Source organism: Sceloporus undulatus, chromosome 4 (assembly GCF_019175285.1).
Source record: "Sceloporus undulatus isolate JIND9_A2432 ecotype Alabama chromosome 4, SceUnd_v1.1, whole genome shotgun sequence".
Lineage (NCBI taxonomy): Eukaryota > Metazoa > Chordata > Lepidosauria > Squamata > Phrynosomatidae > Sceloporus > Sceloporus undulatus.
In genome coordinates, this window is record NC_056525.1 from 29,374,846 (window position 1) to 29,390,345 (window position 15,500).

The 15,500-nt window shown below is 40.3% G+C and overlaps 1 protein-coding gene across 1 annotated transcript in view; it reads left to right on the forward strand.

Moving 5' to 3' along the window:
• The window catches only part of SULF2 (sulfatase 2), a 148,303-nt gene that overhangs the window by 61,971 nt on the left and 70,832 nt on the right, over positions 1–15,500 (forward strand). The window contains exons 4-5 of the mRNA XM_042465922.1: positions 6,793–6,944; positions 13,355–13,524. Of these exons, the coding sequence (XP_042321856.1) occupies positions 6,793–6,944; positions 13,355–13,524 (322 nt within the window). The remainder of the gene's footprint in view (positions 1–6,792; positions 6,945–13,354; positions 13,525–15,500) is intronic.

Consider the following 15,500-nt stretch of genomic DNA (forward strand, 5'->3'; position numbering starts at 1 on the left):
TGACACCCCTTCAAATACGAGGGTCATTAAATAAATACTTAGCCTACAAAAGAAAAACGAAAATTTTGGAAAAGTGGCAATTTATTTTTCAACATAGTCTCCTTTTAACTCAATACACTTGGCCCAGCGATGCTCCAACTTTTTCAACCCATCCAAAAAATACATTTTCCTGAGGTCTGCAAAATAGGCCTCCGTGGCAGCGATGACCTCATTCGACCCAAATCTTTTCCCGGCGAGTGACTTTTTCAGGTTTGGAAACAAAAAGAAGTCACAGGGGGCCAAATCTGGAGAATACGGTGGATGGGGCAGCAATTCGTAGCCCAATTCGACCAATTTGGCCATGGCGTCCACAGAGGTGTGAGCTGGCGCATTGTCGTGGTGGAACAGCACTTTTTCTTTGCCAAACGGGGCCGTTTTTTCTTCAATTCAGCATCGAAACGGCCCAATAAGTCGCCATAGTAGAGCTCCGTGACTGTTTTACCCTTCTCGAGGTAATCGATGAAGATCACACCTTGCGAAACCTAGAAAACGGTGGCCATCACCTTTCTGGCTGATAGAACAGGCACCTGGGCGTGGCTCATCAAAAGCCAGTGTGCGGCCACGAACAAACTTGTTGAACCAATTCTTGATGGTCGCCATCGAAGGAGAAGAGTCACCGTACACAGCATCCAAGCGCTCTTTGATTTCGCTGCGCGTTTTCCCTTCCAAAAACAAGAATCGAATCACCGAATGATACTGTTCTTTTTCCATTTTTGTAAAACCGACCAACACGCTCGCTTCCAAAGGCTATCAAAACAAAACAAATGAAGGGAATTGACTGAAACTTTGACAGTAGGCTTCTAAAAGAATGTACTGCACAATGGTAAAACTCTTTTGTAACAGCAGCGCCATCGGGCGGTGAGGCTAAGTACTTGTTGAATGACTCGTAATTAAACAGGGCTATCTTATCACCTCTTAACCATTTCTTTTCCATGCCAAACATACCCAGCTCCCTAAATCTTTCCTCATAAGGCATGGTTTCCAGGCCAGACTTGAAGGTCAAACCTCTGTTTAAGCACACAAACTTTTCTCAGTGAACTTCGTCTACTGCTGTTTCCAGTCTGAGGACCGTGGGTTCTGGAAACTAACCCAAGCAATTCAAACTATGCACTTGGCTCTGTCTTCCCTGTTTGCCCATTGGCTGCTGTAGACTTCTTCATTTCTCAACAGGAACAACTTCCCTTGATTAATAGATCCTGGCCAATTTCTTTTTGCATTCTGCTCTGTTCTTCAGGATTGATTTTCCCTGTTGCCTTTATGTGAAAATTCCTTTCTGACTTTTGTGTACTGAAACTGGAATGAAACACTTTATGAATGATCATCTCATGGATCCCATAATCAGCCAATAACTTCAGTTTACAGAAAGAAAGACAAACTTGAGAAAACTGGGAAGAGCATTAGGTTTTCATACCCCTGTTACAACATTCCTCAGAGGGACGTATCAAGAAAAACTTCTAGAAGCGTGGATTTTCTGTTTTTCTTGCCAAGGTTTCTCTACTTTGAAACTACTTTGAAATGACCCTTTAGAATCTTACAGTTCCTTCTGTCTGAAAACAGCTTCTGGGAGAGCTGAATGTTTGTGGTTAGAACCAGTCAGACTTAATGGGTGGGAAGTTCCCCTTAATTAGGTTCATTACAACTATACTGTTTCTTTGTCTATTTATTTATGAGCCAGTGTTTTTCTTAGTGCTTCTTCCAAGTTTACTGCTAAATGGAACAAAATAGATTCTGTTTTTAGAGGGTTTTTTTTACATAACATAAGCTGGTGCCTTTCCAAGCAGTCTTGTCATTTCACTTTTTCCCATTTTTTATGGTCAAAGTGATTTTAAAAATAATCCTAATGTTTAAGAGGGGCACTGTAAATTTTGCAAACTCTGGGTGGACAAAAAATCCCTTTACATAAAGATTTGTTCACTAAAACATATTCTGCATTTTTTATTGCACACCATAGACTTGGTTATATTTACATATCGGAGTACACACACACACATACAAAAGAATTTCTCCTGCTGGTACACTAGAGCGAGGTAATACATCAGTCATTAATATGAAGTATCGCAAAAGGAAAGAAACGTTCAAAATAGTGTGAGGAGATGTAAACTCTGTGGAATGAATTTCCAGAACCAGAGAGCTACAGATTTTAGGTTGGTCTTGGTAGACAGGCAAAATTTCTACTGTGGAAGGTATGTGGTTGTGTTGCCCCATGTCATCACAGTGAACTACACAATAACATAACCATTTGTCTTAGGCTGCATCTGCATTTGCACTGCAGAAGAAGCAGTTTCACAGTGTGTAACTGCCATGGCACCCTTCTGTGGAATCCTGGGATTTATAGTTTGTTGTAGCACCAGAGCTTGCTGACAAAGAAAGTTAAATATCTCACAAAACTACAAATCCCAGAATTCCATAATATTTAGCCATAGCAGTTAGAGCTGTGTCAGATGGCATTATTTCTGCAGTGCTGATGCAACCACAGTGCATAAAAGACCCTACTCTACTTGAAAGTGTCCTTGATATGAAAGAGTTGTCCAGTTCCAAGTCCTGTTTAAAGAACTGTAAGAAGGAAGAAGTCTTGAAGCTGCCCATCAACAGCAGACTGTGGAGGCACACACATTACTTGGTCACAGTGTTCCTTGCCACAGTGATCTGTACTGCCTTTTTCTTCAGTTGTAATAACTATCTCCTAATTTGTGCTGTCTGTAGTTTCTGACTTATGGCAACCCTAAGGAGTTTTCGGGGGTTGAGAGGGCATGACTCATTAAAGGGTTTCCATGGCTGAGTGGGTACCTGCACCCCGATTTCCAGAGTCCTAGTCCTATGTTCAAACCACTACACCATGCTGGCTCTCAATTTGTGCTGTACTCATGAATTAATGTACCATATATACTCGACTATAAGTCGACCTCATGTATAAGTCGATTATGGATTTTGATATGATCCATGGATAAGTCGAGGGTAAGACATAGGTGCATGTAACAAAGGATCTATTCTACAGGATGAAGCAAAAGAAAACAATGCCAAAGTATTTATAAAATTCTAGCAGGCATAACTGTTTCTGCTCACACTAAAGGATGGATAAGAGAGTAGAGGAGGGTCAGTGCTTTCAGGAGAGATTACATTCTTGCCTTTCACCAGGGGATGGTTCCTATTTTTTAATAAAAGTTAAAGTGCAGTACTTACATTGACCCATGGATAAGTTGACTCAGGTGTTTGGGGTCAATTTTTTACTAAAATTTCTAGACTTATACATGAGTATATACAGTAAATAGATTTTAGGTACATCTGTGTCCCCTCTTGCCCTCTTTTATTACTTCCTTCTCTTCCACTACTGCTGCCACCACTATGACAACAACTACTGCTACCGCCACCTCCTACTCCTACTCCTCTTCTTCTGGATAGAAGCTAACCTATTTTGGAGACATTCTTCTGGCACCAAGTACAACCCAGATACATTGTCCCTAATGAACTCCCATAGCATCAAACTGATTGTGCAAATAGGCCTTGTCCTTGTCATGTTGAACTTTGGAGAGGCTTAGAAAGCATTGAGACCTCTTCATGTTCTAGCATGATGTTCCCTAGGTTCTAGAAATGGATGGGGGAGGGCTTGTCAACACCAGATAAGCAACTACATCAGTGGACTTCTGTGCAGTGCTGATATTATTTCACATGATTAATCTTTTAAAAAGACGAAAAAGGTTGAAGAAGGTATTGAACGTCACCAGGGACACATTTATTTGTTTTTTGAAAATGAAAAAAAAAATGAAAAGCACCCCACACACACATTGGCATGATATTTAAAAAAAAAGAATAAGAAAATCCTGTGGACTTTGGCTAAACCACTTTCTGAGATTCTATTTATTTTACCAGAAGGAGAAGCTATGCTCACCTGTACTATGAGCTTGCATCTGCACACTTTGGGGGTACTGATTGGAAGTACTGGGCATAGTTTTTGACATGGGAAAGGGTTAATAACAGTCGCAGGAACTAAGCTGTACTTCAGTGTAATATAATGACAAGGCAAAAAAACAAAAACCTTTGGATGGCTGTGTATGTCACTGTGGCCAAGAATCAATATTTCATTCCATTATCCCTAGCCTAGACTCTTAAGGCCTGGACAAGAAATCTATTCCGCTGTTCAGTTACCCACACAGTATTTTGGATTGTATTTATCTTTCTAAATATTGGAAGTAACTGAGAAAGCAAAGTAATCTGAAGAAGTGTTTTTATTCCGATCCTTTGTTGACTCTGTGTGTGTAAAATGATTTTGTAATGGTTTGGATTTTTACTTCGTTCAATTCTCTTATTTTGGTCTAAGTGAGACAACTGATCTAATGTAGAGCACAGACGGTGTGATTTTAGTCATCAGAGTGATGCCCACATTCCCCCTCTCTAGAGTCCTATCTGCACTGGTCAGATTATACTGGGGGCAGCCCAGGCCCCAGAGCCTCGCTCACTTGTAGTAGTAGTAGTAATAATAATAATAATAATAATAATAATAGGATTTATTTATATGCTGCCCAATCACTGGGAACCCTGGCGGCTTACAACATAGGGGATAATAGATGGTTCCCTGCCCTCAGGCTTACAATCTAAAAAGACACGACACAAAAGGAGAAGGGAATGGTGAGGGAGGGAGGGGATCAGGTCCAGCAGTTCTTCTCTCCCTCTGAGGCCTGGACCAAGGCAGATGGACTGGAGGGAGGGCTCTTTTTCTTAATCGAGGCTGGGCCCGATGGCATTGGGCCTGTCCTTTCATTCCTTCCCAGGCCAGAAGATGACAGTTGGAAGGAGGGAGGGGAGGGCTCTTCCTGTTCCGGCCTGATGGCATTGGGCCTGTCCTTTCACTCCCTCTAAGGCCAGAAGATGACAGTTGGAAGGAGGGAGGGGAGGGTTCTTCCTCTTTAGGCCCGATGGTGTTGGGCCTGCCCTTTCACTCCTTCCCAGGCCAGAAGATGACAGTTGGAAGGAGGGAGGGGAGGGCTCTTCCTCTTCAGGCCCGATGGTGTTGGGCCTGTCCTTTCACTCCCTCTAAGGCCAGCAGATGAGAGTTGGAAGGAGGGAGGGGAGGCTCTTGTAAGGTCAGAACAAGGTGCTCAGCCTCAATCACTTGGCTAGGCAGCTTGTTACCTGAGGTACCTCAAAGCAAAGCAATCCCTGGCTGCCTGGCATCAGAATGGCAGTCTCCAGATCTTCTGGGAAGACCTGAAGCAACTGGGAACTGTTTAAAATCAGTGGTAAGAGAGGTATACCCTGGGTTTTGTGCTGAATGGGCCGGACATCGTCCAACCTATTCATGCTAGACTCTAGGATTCAGCCCTGTGTTATCCAGTCTCCCTGCTGAGAGGACAGGAGAAGCCAATTTATTTGGCCTGTGCAGGGCTTCGGATTTGTTAGCACATTCCTGATGTTGCATGAACATGGAAGTCAGTTGTTGCATAGATAATAAAATATCTGTGTCCACCTTTGCAAAGTGACTTAAAACCATGTGTGAATTTTCAGTGTATGTGTCTATTAGATTAATTCTTTTTCTTTGTTTAGTCTCTGATTTTCTTATTCTGTTTACCACTGGAAGAAATTGAATTCTGCCAGATAGTGAACATGTACAGCTGCAGCAATACTGCGAGATGACTGCAAGGAAGTGCTTGAAGGTTGCTGTAGCAGCTATCAGAACTGATAGCTGCTACAGTCACCCAAAAGCTTGTGACCCTGTGCGAACACAAAAATTAAATCCAGTTGTTAATCTGAACTAGGGTAGGTCCACTGAATGAATGGATTTTACATAAGTGTCGACAAACCAAGCTCTCATTAATTCGGTGGTCTGCTGTATTTAGGATGAACAATTGGATTTATACTCAAGAAATTTAAAAGCACTTTACTATGCAGAATCTAAAATGTAGATGCACAAAAAAGAGGAGTGACTTTTGTCCCACCTCTTTTTAAGCATAAATATTGAATTTTGTAAAAATACATACTAGCATGGCTCCAGTGCCCTAAGCCAGTCAGAGCTAGGCAACATCAAAGGTGAAAGACAAGTAAAGCCATCCCTGCCAAATAACAAAACCTGTTTCTGCTTAGATAGAGCATGTAACTCACATTCTCAGAGGGCATGGTGAGAAAAATGGTGTCACAGTGAAATTAATGCAATTTGCATGACTGTTTCTTAGGAAGAGTTGCTTATTGGCTTCTAAAATGGAAGTTTACAGTTTTGAAATGGAAGCAATAATATTGCATAGACTGCAGTCGTCACCAGAAAGGGACCAAATACTGATTTACTTACATGGAGCAAGGATGTGGAACATATGACTTCTCAGATTACTGACCAAATGCTGTTTGTTGGATTGCATTTCCCAGTTTCCTTGACCTTTGCCTTTGCTGATTAAGGTTGATGGGAGTTACAAACAAATAACAGCCACTTGTTCTGTATCCTTGTTGTAGAGTTCTCTTCCTTATTGTTTGAAGGTTATCCTTTGATATCACTGGTAATCACTGGATGTTTACAACCTATGTTATGAATTTGCTGAACAGGATCTGTACTAATTATATATTTTGTATTATGCTTAAGGTACTTTGAACACTATGTAAATATTAAATCACCTTTTGTGTATGATGGTTATATAAAACTTCTGTGGAGAGGGGGAATATGGGCATTTTGTGCAAAAAGTGAAAATGAAGGACTTCCATACCATGACTATCTAGCAGAAAATTTATTATCACTGACTCCTCACAATCTCTTTTCTGCCACTTTCCCTCCAGCTTTCTTTGGAAAATACCTGAATGAATATAATGGTTCCTATGTGCCTCCTGGCTGGAAAGAATGGGTTGGCTTATTGAAGAACTCTCGCTTTTACAACTACACACTCTGTAGAAATGGAGTGAAGGAAAAGCATGGATTTGACTACTCTAGGGTAGGTCGTTTTGATTTATTTCAGCTTTTCTCCCCTTGGCTACAACTGTGAGAATAATGCAGATGCTTTATGGCTTCATTCTAATTAAAGTATTAGTTTTGTATTTGAAAGCCACTGCTGGTAATATCAATTGCAATCCATAAACCTGCTCCTTTAGACTGTACATTATCGTTTTACTTCTAGAGGGATGTATAATTTAAAATTTATTTAGCAACAGCAGGCAGTTCCTGAGACAGTAAACACTCCAGTATGTCTTACCAGCTGGGAAATAGATTGGATTGTAGCTTGACTCGTATTCTATTGACTGGTGTTCTGTACTTTAATTAACACAGAGAAACATGCTCTGATCTGATGCATGCATGTGATTAATTCTCTTTATTGCAAAATCACTGTTTCCATGGTTGTGCTATGCTGATTTTGGGAAACTTAAATCTTATCGGTAATCCAGAAATTCAATTAACATTTGGTTGCAATGTTATGAAAAGAAATTCAGGAACTCAAGCTGTGCGGATCTGTTAATTAAAAAATTGTTTTAATTCTGCAGTGTGTACTGATCATGTACTATTGCCTTCTGTTCTCATAAAAAGTGGCCAAGAGTATAACTAGCAAGATTGACACCCACTTGTTGTCCAGATATCCAAATCTAAACCTATAATCCATAAACCTAAATTTGCACAGGGGTGTTAAAATGCATTCTGAATTCATCTGAAATATGTAATAAATGTTAAGTTAAATGCATTTTTGCAAATAACTTTTTAAAATATGTTCCCCTTTAAAATAGAAAAGATAGATATGGTTCCCCTGTTTTTGTGAGGAATGAAGAACTAGATAACTTTCCAATCCTGGATTAGAAGAGATTTCACATGAAGATCCCTTGTCCACTTTTTTGGTGGCAGGTCAAGACATTTCTATACACCCAGATCTGTTAAATAATTCATGTAGCCTGGGCCTCTCAATTGTAAAACCTGTATTTAAATTTTAGGGTTGCTATGAGTTTTGCTTGTTGTTAGATTTATACTACTTGCAATTTTGTGGTCTTGTTTTTTATTTTGTAACCTACCCAGAGAATGTTATATTGTGAGGTAGCATACAAATGTTTTCAATATACACAGTGGCTGTTTCCACACTGCAGAAATAACACAGTTTGATACTGCTTTAACTGTTATAACTCCATGCTGTGGAGTCCTGGAATTTGTAGTTTGTTGTGGTACCAGAATGCTCTAACAGAGAAGGCTAAATATCTCATAAAACTAAAAGTCCCATAATTCCATAGCATTGATCCATGGAGGTTAAAACAGTGTCAAACTAAATTCATTCTGCAGTGTAGATGCAGTCAGTGCTGCCTGTTTTACATTGGCTGGCAACAGCTGTCCAAAGTATCAGCCCTTCTTTGAGATGGCAGCAATTGGAATTGTTACATGCAAAGAATGAACTCCAGTACTTAGCTGTGACCCTTCCCAATTGTTACCTTTGTAGCTGGTTAAACAGGAATACAGAATGACAAGAAATATCAGTATTACCATCACGCTTGAAGTACTAAAGTAATATCACGAAGAGGAACCCTTTCTGCATTTTCTTAATATACCTTTTCATTAACTGCAATTTCCGCTTCCAGGAGCAGTAACATCGCTTCAGGAGATTATTTTAATGATTTTTCAATTTCTTTGTGTATTTATGTTTCCAAAAATAGCTTCCCTGCTGGCAAAAGAATTAGCAACCTATTGGTGCTATTTTGAACAATTGACCTCTTTTCTTTCTTTCTTTCTTTCTTTCTTTCTTTCTTTCTTATAATCTCAGATGTCTAAGTGCCAAATGACATGTAATCAAAATCCAGTAGAATTTTCATATTCAGTTGGATTTTTTGTCAAGTGTTGTTGTCATTGTTATTCTGATCTCTAAAATATTTTGTCACTATTACATTTTACAAGGCCTTTTTTCTGAACTGGAGAAAGATAGCAGGATTTTCAAAGAAGCCTGTGATTGTCCAGTCATTTGACCACATTCAGTTTGCCAAAATCACAGAGCTATCCAAGAGAATGCAGGAGCGCACGAATCCAGATGGGGTGAATGTCACTTCATCTGTGACTGAAAACATACATTTATATTCTCTATTCACATAATGCACACACACATCTGAAGTAATGGGTAACCCTGCTCACTGTGTCTGCAGAAGGTTTTCTTAAACTCTATAAAAGAGGTCAATGTAAATTTGTCCTGACTTGACTCACTTCTTTGTGGCATGTGCTTCGCTGTATCACAGATTCAAATGGCTTTTGTTCCCCTCCCATGTTGGTGACATTCTGGGCTCATTAGCAAAGTTCTGCCTCCCGTCATTCTCCCAGGCCCATTTTCACCCACATTTTCTGGTTGTCTTCTTTTGGCTGTAGGGGACATGTGCACACACAGCCATCCATATGATGAAACCATCATCCTAGTACTTTGCCACATAACCCCTTTGCTCATTTACTTCCCTCCCTTCTTCCTGTTTTATCCCTGCTTTCCTTCATAGACATCCCTTTGGACATACTGGATCTTTGCCTCTTCTGAAATCATTCCAAGGGGAAGAAGATGGGATGGAGGAGGTGGAAGTGGACAGAACAGGACAGGGGTGGATTTATTGGGGGGGATGTGAACTGTGCGAGAGTAGGAGTATGGGAGCAAAATGCAAAACTCATTCTGGCTCTGCCTGCAAAACTTCGAAATGGGAGGATTAAAGACCTACTCATCAGGATTAACTCCAAATCCAATGCTGTGCCATGTTTTTTCCACAGTAGAGACCCATTGATTTATATGGGGGATTATTGCCTATTGGATTTGGGATTTTAGCCAGAGGCATATTTACAAGGGATCAAGACCCACTCATGTGCACATGCATGCCCCTTTTGCATGGTGACATGGCACAAGCTTTTGTGAACTCCAATCTTTATTCATCAGTTGCAAGTGGGCTAGAGTGCAGGGAAGCTTATACTGTACCAAATAAAATGTATGAGTGTGATTGTGCTGGCTGAGCTTCCCTCTTTCAATTTTTATCAGGTATGCACTGCTTGCTGAGGTATGAAAAGGAGCATCTTTGGTTTTGGTTGATCCTCCCTCCCCCTTTCTCTTACCTAGTTTCTTGGAGGTGAGGTGCTGCTTTTTCTCCCTGAGGGATGTTCTGTGAGAACCATCTTTTGGGAGGGTGGCAGAGGTTTCTGGTTTGCTTCTAGAATGCAAAATATGAAAGTTGAGCAAAAGTGGAGAGATTCATGCATATATTTCATTCCTTCCCTGCTGCCACTGCCCCCATCAGTAGCTCCCCCACACATACCAGGCATATATCATAGAAACAAAGGGAAGCAAAGGAAATTTTTCTGATAAATAATGTGTATAACTAGTGGTGTCACTAAAAGGGTGCGGGGGAAGGTGAGGACAGCATCAAATGACACTCCACAGGTGGGGTGACACGCTGGGTCATCGTGCCACTGCAGCTGAGGGCTTCACTGCAGTCCCAGCTCTCTCCTCAGGGAGGGAACTGGGCCAACAACGAAGCCAGAAGGGGTGACCATCGGGGAGAGGGTGCAGGCCACAGCTGCCACCACCAGCCTTCAGCAGCTGCCACACACACACACATTGGGTGTTGCCAAGCATGGTGATGCCACTGTGAATAACTACACTGATTTAACACAAATTTAAAAGAATTTTTGGAACATTTGCAAGTAAGTTTTGTATCTCCATGTGATTTTTTTCACTGTTGTTGTAAAAGGAGCTCTGGTGGCGCAATGGAGCCCTGGTGGTGCAGTGGTTAAATGCCAGTACTGCAGCCATTCATAGCCACAGGGTTATGAGTTCAATCCCAGGCAGACCTCCAGGATCCACTCAGCCTACCCAAAGGTAGGCAACTGCCAAGGTAGGGTACAGCATTGGCTCTCCATGGAGTAACCTGCACACACCATTGGCACATACAATTTTTTAAAAATCTATTTTCTTTCCCTGTAATGTTTTTGGCTCCAAAATTGGGGCAGGATTTTGCCATGTTCTCCACTACCTAGTTTCTTTGGGTCTTGCAGACCCAACGATTCACCCAGAATGTAATCTGGAATGTTAAAAAAACATATCACTTTGACCTAATGGCAAAATGGCAAAAGGTGGAATATAAATAAAATAAAGTTGATAAAATTACACTCATATTCATAGGGAGCTTTGAGAAGGCATTGAGGACTTTTTACATTTTTTCCAAATTTGGGTGTGGGCCTCAGAAACACTGTGGCTACACTGAGTCCATTGGCCACACGTCTCCTGTGCCATTGTATTCCAATGTTGTTGTCTACTCTGAAAGGCACTGACTTTCATGCTCTCAGTCAAGACTTCTTTTCTCCCTTACATTTGCTATTTAATCCTTTCCCAAGTGGAAAAAACATAAGCCCTTTACCTAACATTAGGAAGCATTACTTTTGAGAACTACAATTGCCCGAATCCTCCTGTTCACATGGCTTGTGGCCATGTGCACTGGGGAATCCTGGAAAATATAGTCCAGGAGAGTTGGTGGTAAAGTGGCTAGATGTCCATACTGCAGCCACTCACTCACAGATGTCAAGGTTCAATACCAGCCAGGGGCTCAGGATTGAATCAGCCTGGCATCCTTCCGTAGGTCACTAAAATGACCTCCAGCATTGTTGGGGGCAATTAGCTTACATTGTAAACCACTTAGGGAGTGCTTAAGTGCATTGATAAGTGGTATAGAAATGTATTTGCTATTGTTATTACAGCTGGAAGTGATTTCTGTTTTTCCAGATCATATTCATGCAAATCAAACTGCAATGAGCAGATGAAAGTAGGACGTTGCCTAGTAGTTGTGGTACAATGGTATAAAATTACAACAACAACAACTTCATTTCTGTTTCTTACCCACCTCTCCCCAAGGTTCAAAGCAAGGTACAACACAGATTAAAATACAAGATATAACTAAATACATGAAACCAATTAATCACATAGGTTAAAACACATAAACATAGGATTAAGATTACCATTACACATTGAAATAATTTTTACATTGTGGTACAGTGGCATAGTTTCACCTTTGGGAGTGGGGAGCAAGAAAATAGGTTCCTACAAAGTGAATTCTATCCTGACCTACTTATCTATGAGACTGAGCAGCTTTAAAATGTGGGACAGGAGTAGTAGACAGCAATTTATGTATCTTCTCTAAGGTTCAGTCAGCTTTGTTGTCTATCTATTATTTGTTGGCTATTCCTTTTCAAGGACTATCTGGGATATATAATAAAATACTGTAGAACCTGTTCTTTTTATGCTCAATGGTTCTATGTTTTGGAGAGGGTTCTCAACTCCACTGATTTCTGTTGAAGAGTATGCATATTTTTAAAAAGAAAAACAACCTATTTCCATCTGATTTTATGAGATATAATTAACTGAGTGTTGTCATGTCCCTTTAATGCCTATAATGTATTTGTATTTGTTACTAGCTCTTGAAGAGGGCCTTTTCTCATTGAGGCCAAAACACATGGGACTTTTTTAAAAAGCTGAATAAACAGTTGATCATCTTGGAGCAGGTGGAGCTAGTCTCCTCACTGTTTTCTGGTCACAGTTAGCACATGTCCCATAAATGTTGAAGTCGAGCTTAAACTCACCCCCCTCCCTGAAAAGAAAATCCATCCTTTGTGTCCTCAGACCAGCACTTTACTGCACCATTTAGCCATTGATTTCTACCTTCACCTACCCTATTTTCATAGTGTTGCTGATCGCTTCACTCTGCTGCATGGAAGGCCCTCAACAAAATCAAATGCCATTAGCAAAAATAGAAACATTTCCCAAAGTAAGTTTGACACACATTCTCTGATTTAGTATTGTGTGTATTTTGCATTTGAGAATGTTGTATTAAAGATGGCTAAAGGTTTTTTAATACATTTTAACAGCTGAACAAAATATTTCATGGCTTGTTCTGAGTTGCTTAGCTTCAGCAGGTTTCAAAAATAGCTTTGTATGGTCATGAAAGCTGGGAAGTTATGAAAGCTGTTGTGGGGGGGTGTGTGTGAAATTAAATAATTTGAAATATGGTGCTGGATCCCTGTAATGTTTTTGGCTCCAAAATTGGGGCAGGATTTTGCCATGTTCTCCACTACCTAGTTTCTTTGGGTCTTGCAGACCCAACGATTCACCCCGAATGTAATCTGGAATGTTAAAGAAACATATCACTTTGACCTAATGGCAAAATGGCAAAAGGTGGATTATAAATAAAATAAAGTTGATAAAATTACTCTCACATTCATAGGGAGCTGGAAAGTATGTTTTTTAAATATATATATATTTACTAGCAACTTTTAAAAACCCAGGGTTGCTTTTTAATCTAATATTCTCATCAGAATAGATAGCTTTTGATGTTATCCTGCTAAACATTCTCCTTCTCGTCTTTTTAGGATTATCTGACCGACTTGATCACCAATGACAGTATTAGCTTCTTCCGAATTTCAAAGAAGATGTATCCCCACCGGCCAGTTTTGATGGTTCTCAGTCATGCAGCTCCTCATGGCCCTGAAGACTCAGCACCTCAGTATTCTCATCTCTTCCCCAATGCTTCTCAACACATGTAAGGAAGTAATAATTGTGCTCCTTTCCTCTAGCAAGAGAAAAACTGTGCCAAAGACCTCTATGCGCCTAATACATTGCTTTGATTTGTTTATTTGGGCACACACAGAGACGTGTTATTTTGTAGACTGCTTTTGAAAGTTTAAAATCAAAAGGCTATTGACTTTTTATGAAATAAATACAGGTTTGAAGTGCCAGTACAGGCCTAATTGTGTTGGTTGAAAGACAGGAATGGGCAATGTCCTTGAGTTAATGTAGAAAAGGTTGGTTGAACAATATTATAGGACAATTAATCTGCTGAAAGGAATCTTGTGTTTTCTCAAAAATATGCAAAATGACCACTGTGAGATATACAAATTAAGCTCACTTTTCATTTTATATACTCCATATACAACATGCTAGGTTTCTTTGCTGCTTAAATAGGCATTTATCCATGATGGTTGGATAGGTTTTATGGGGGCTCTTACAGTTGTCTCTGTATTTTATTGTTTCATTTTTTTTTCCAAGGACAAATACAATCAGGATTTGTAGAGCAACTAGGATGACTTCCCCTCCTTTTTCCTCCCCCATTTCTAAATGAATTTGAAGTGCTTATTTTTGCCCAGCTTCCAGAATTGTTGTATTCTGTGTATTCGGCCATAAGACGGACAAATCTGTTAAGTATAAGAGGGTTACATTTGTTGTAATCAAAGAAGATCATGGACTTCGGGTGGATTAAGCAGCAGGAGGTTTCAGATGAGCCAGGAAATCACAAAGCATGCTGGAAGAGGAATTTGCCAAGCGTTTTAGATTCATTCAGGGCATTACATAGCAACAGTTTCCATAACCATCAGCATTTTCAAAGCGGCAGTGTCATTATCCAGCCACAATAACATTCTGAAATCAGAGAGAGCATTAACAATGTAGAGAGAATAATAAGTAACCTTTCCTCCTAAAAAAGGAATCCACCCTTTCCTGTCTCAGAGCACTTTTCAAAATTTTGCCTTCATATCAAAGCTTGCTTTCCATTGTTGAAACACATTAGAATTCACTGTAATGTAATTTGCTGTAATACAATATAAACATGTATTGATCAATAATTTTATTATGCTCAAAGACCAGCAAATCAAAAATAAAATAACATATATAATAACAATACAATATAAACATGTAAGGCTATTAGAACATTGGACAGATGAAGAGTAAAATGCATGTCTGCAGACCCTTCCTTCCCCAGTCCATCTCACAACTGTGATCATTCAGATACTATGGAGATTATCACATGGGCATAGAACGTCATTGTCCCACCCCTGTCCCGTCTTTTCTGCGCAATCACAGGAAGGCCTTTCAGGCAACGTCATGCTTTTCTGGACATTATCCCATCTAAAAAGTGCAAGCAGCAGCGAAAGACTTTAATATGATGTTGTGCTGCTCCTGTCATTGTTCCATCATTGAAGTTGCATTGCCCAGCATTTTGCATTAATGGGAGTTTGCGTTAATGCAGTGCCACATCAATGACAGGGTAATGACAGGATCAGCACTATGTTATGAAAGGCTTTCGTGTGATCGCTATCATGGATGGGATAAAGACAGGGGAGTGATCCCATCCCTTTCTCAGCTATGTGTAATAATCTCCTGTGACTTCAGAATCTATGGGGATTATCACACGGAGGCACTTACCATCTGTAAAACATTGGGAAAAGGTTCCTGAAGCGCAGTGTGATGGCACATTGTGCTTCTAAAATATCATTGAAGCATCCCGCTTCTCTCCCTTTGGCGAAGTGTTCACAGAGCATCCATTTTTTTGAATAACGGGATCTTTCGTTATTCAAAAAATGGCTGCTCCACGAACGCTTTGTCAATGGAAGACAAGCGAGACGCCTCAATGACATTTTAGAAGCGTGATGTGCTATCATGCTTTCACGCTTCAGGAACGCTCCAGGAACCTTTTGCCCATGGTAAGGCTCCGTGTAATAAGCGCCATGAACTCCCTTCACC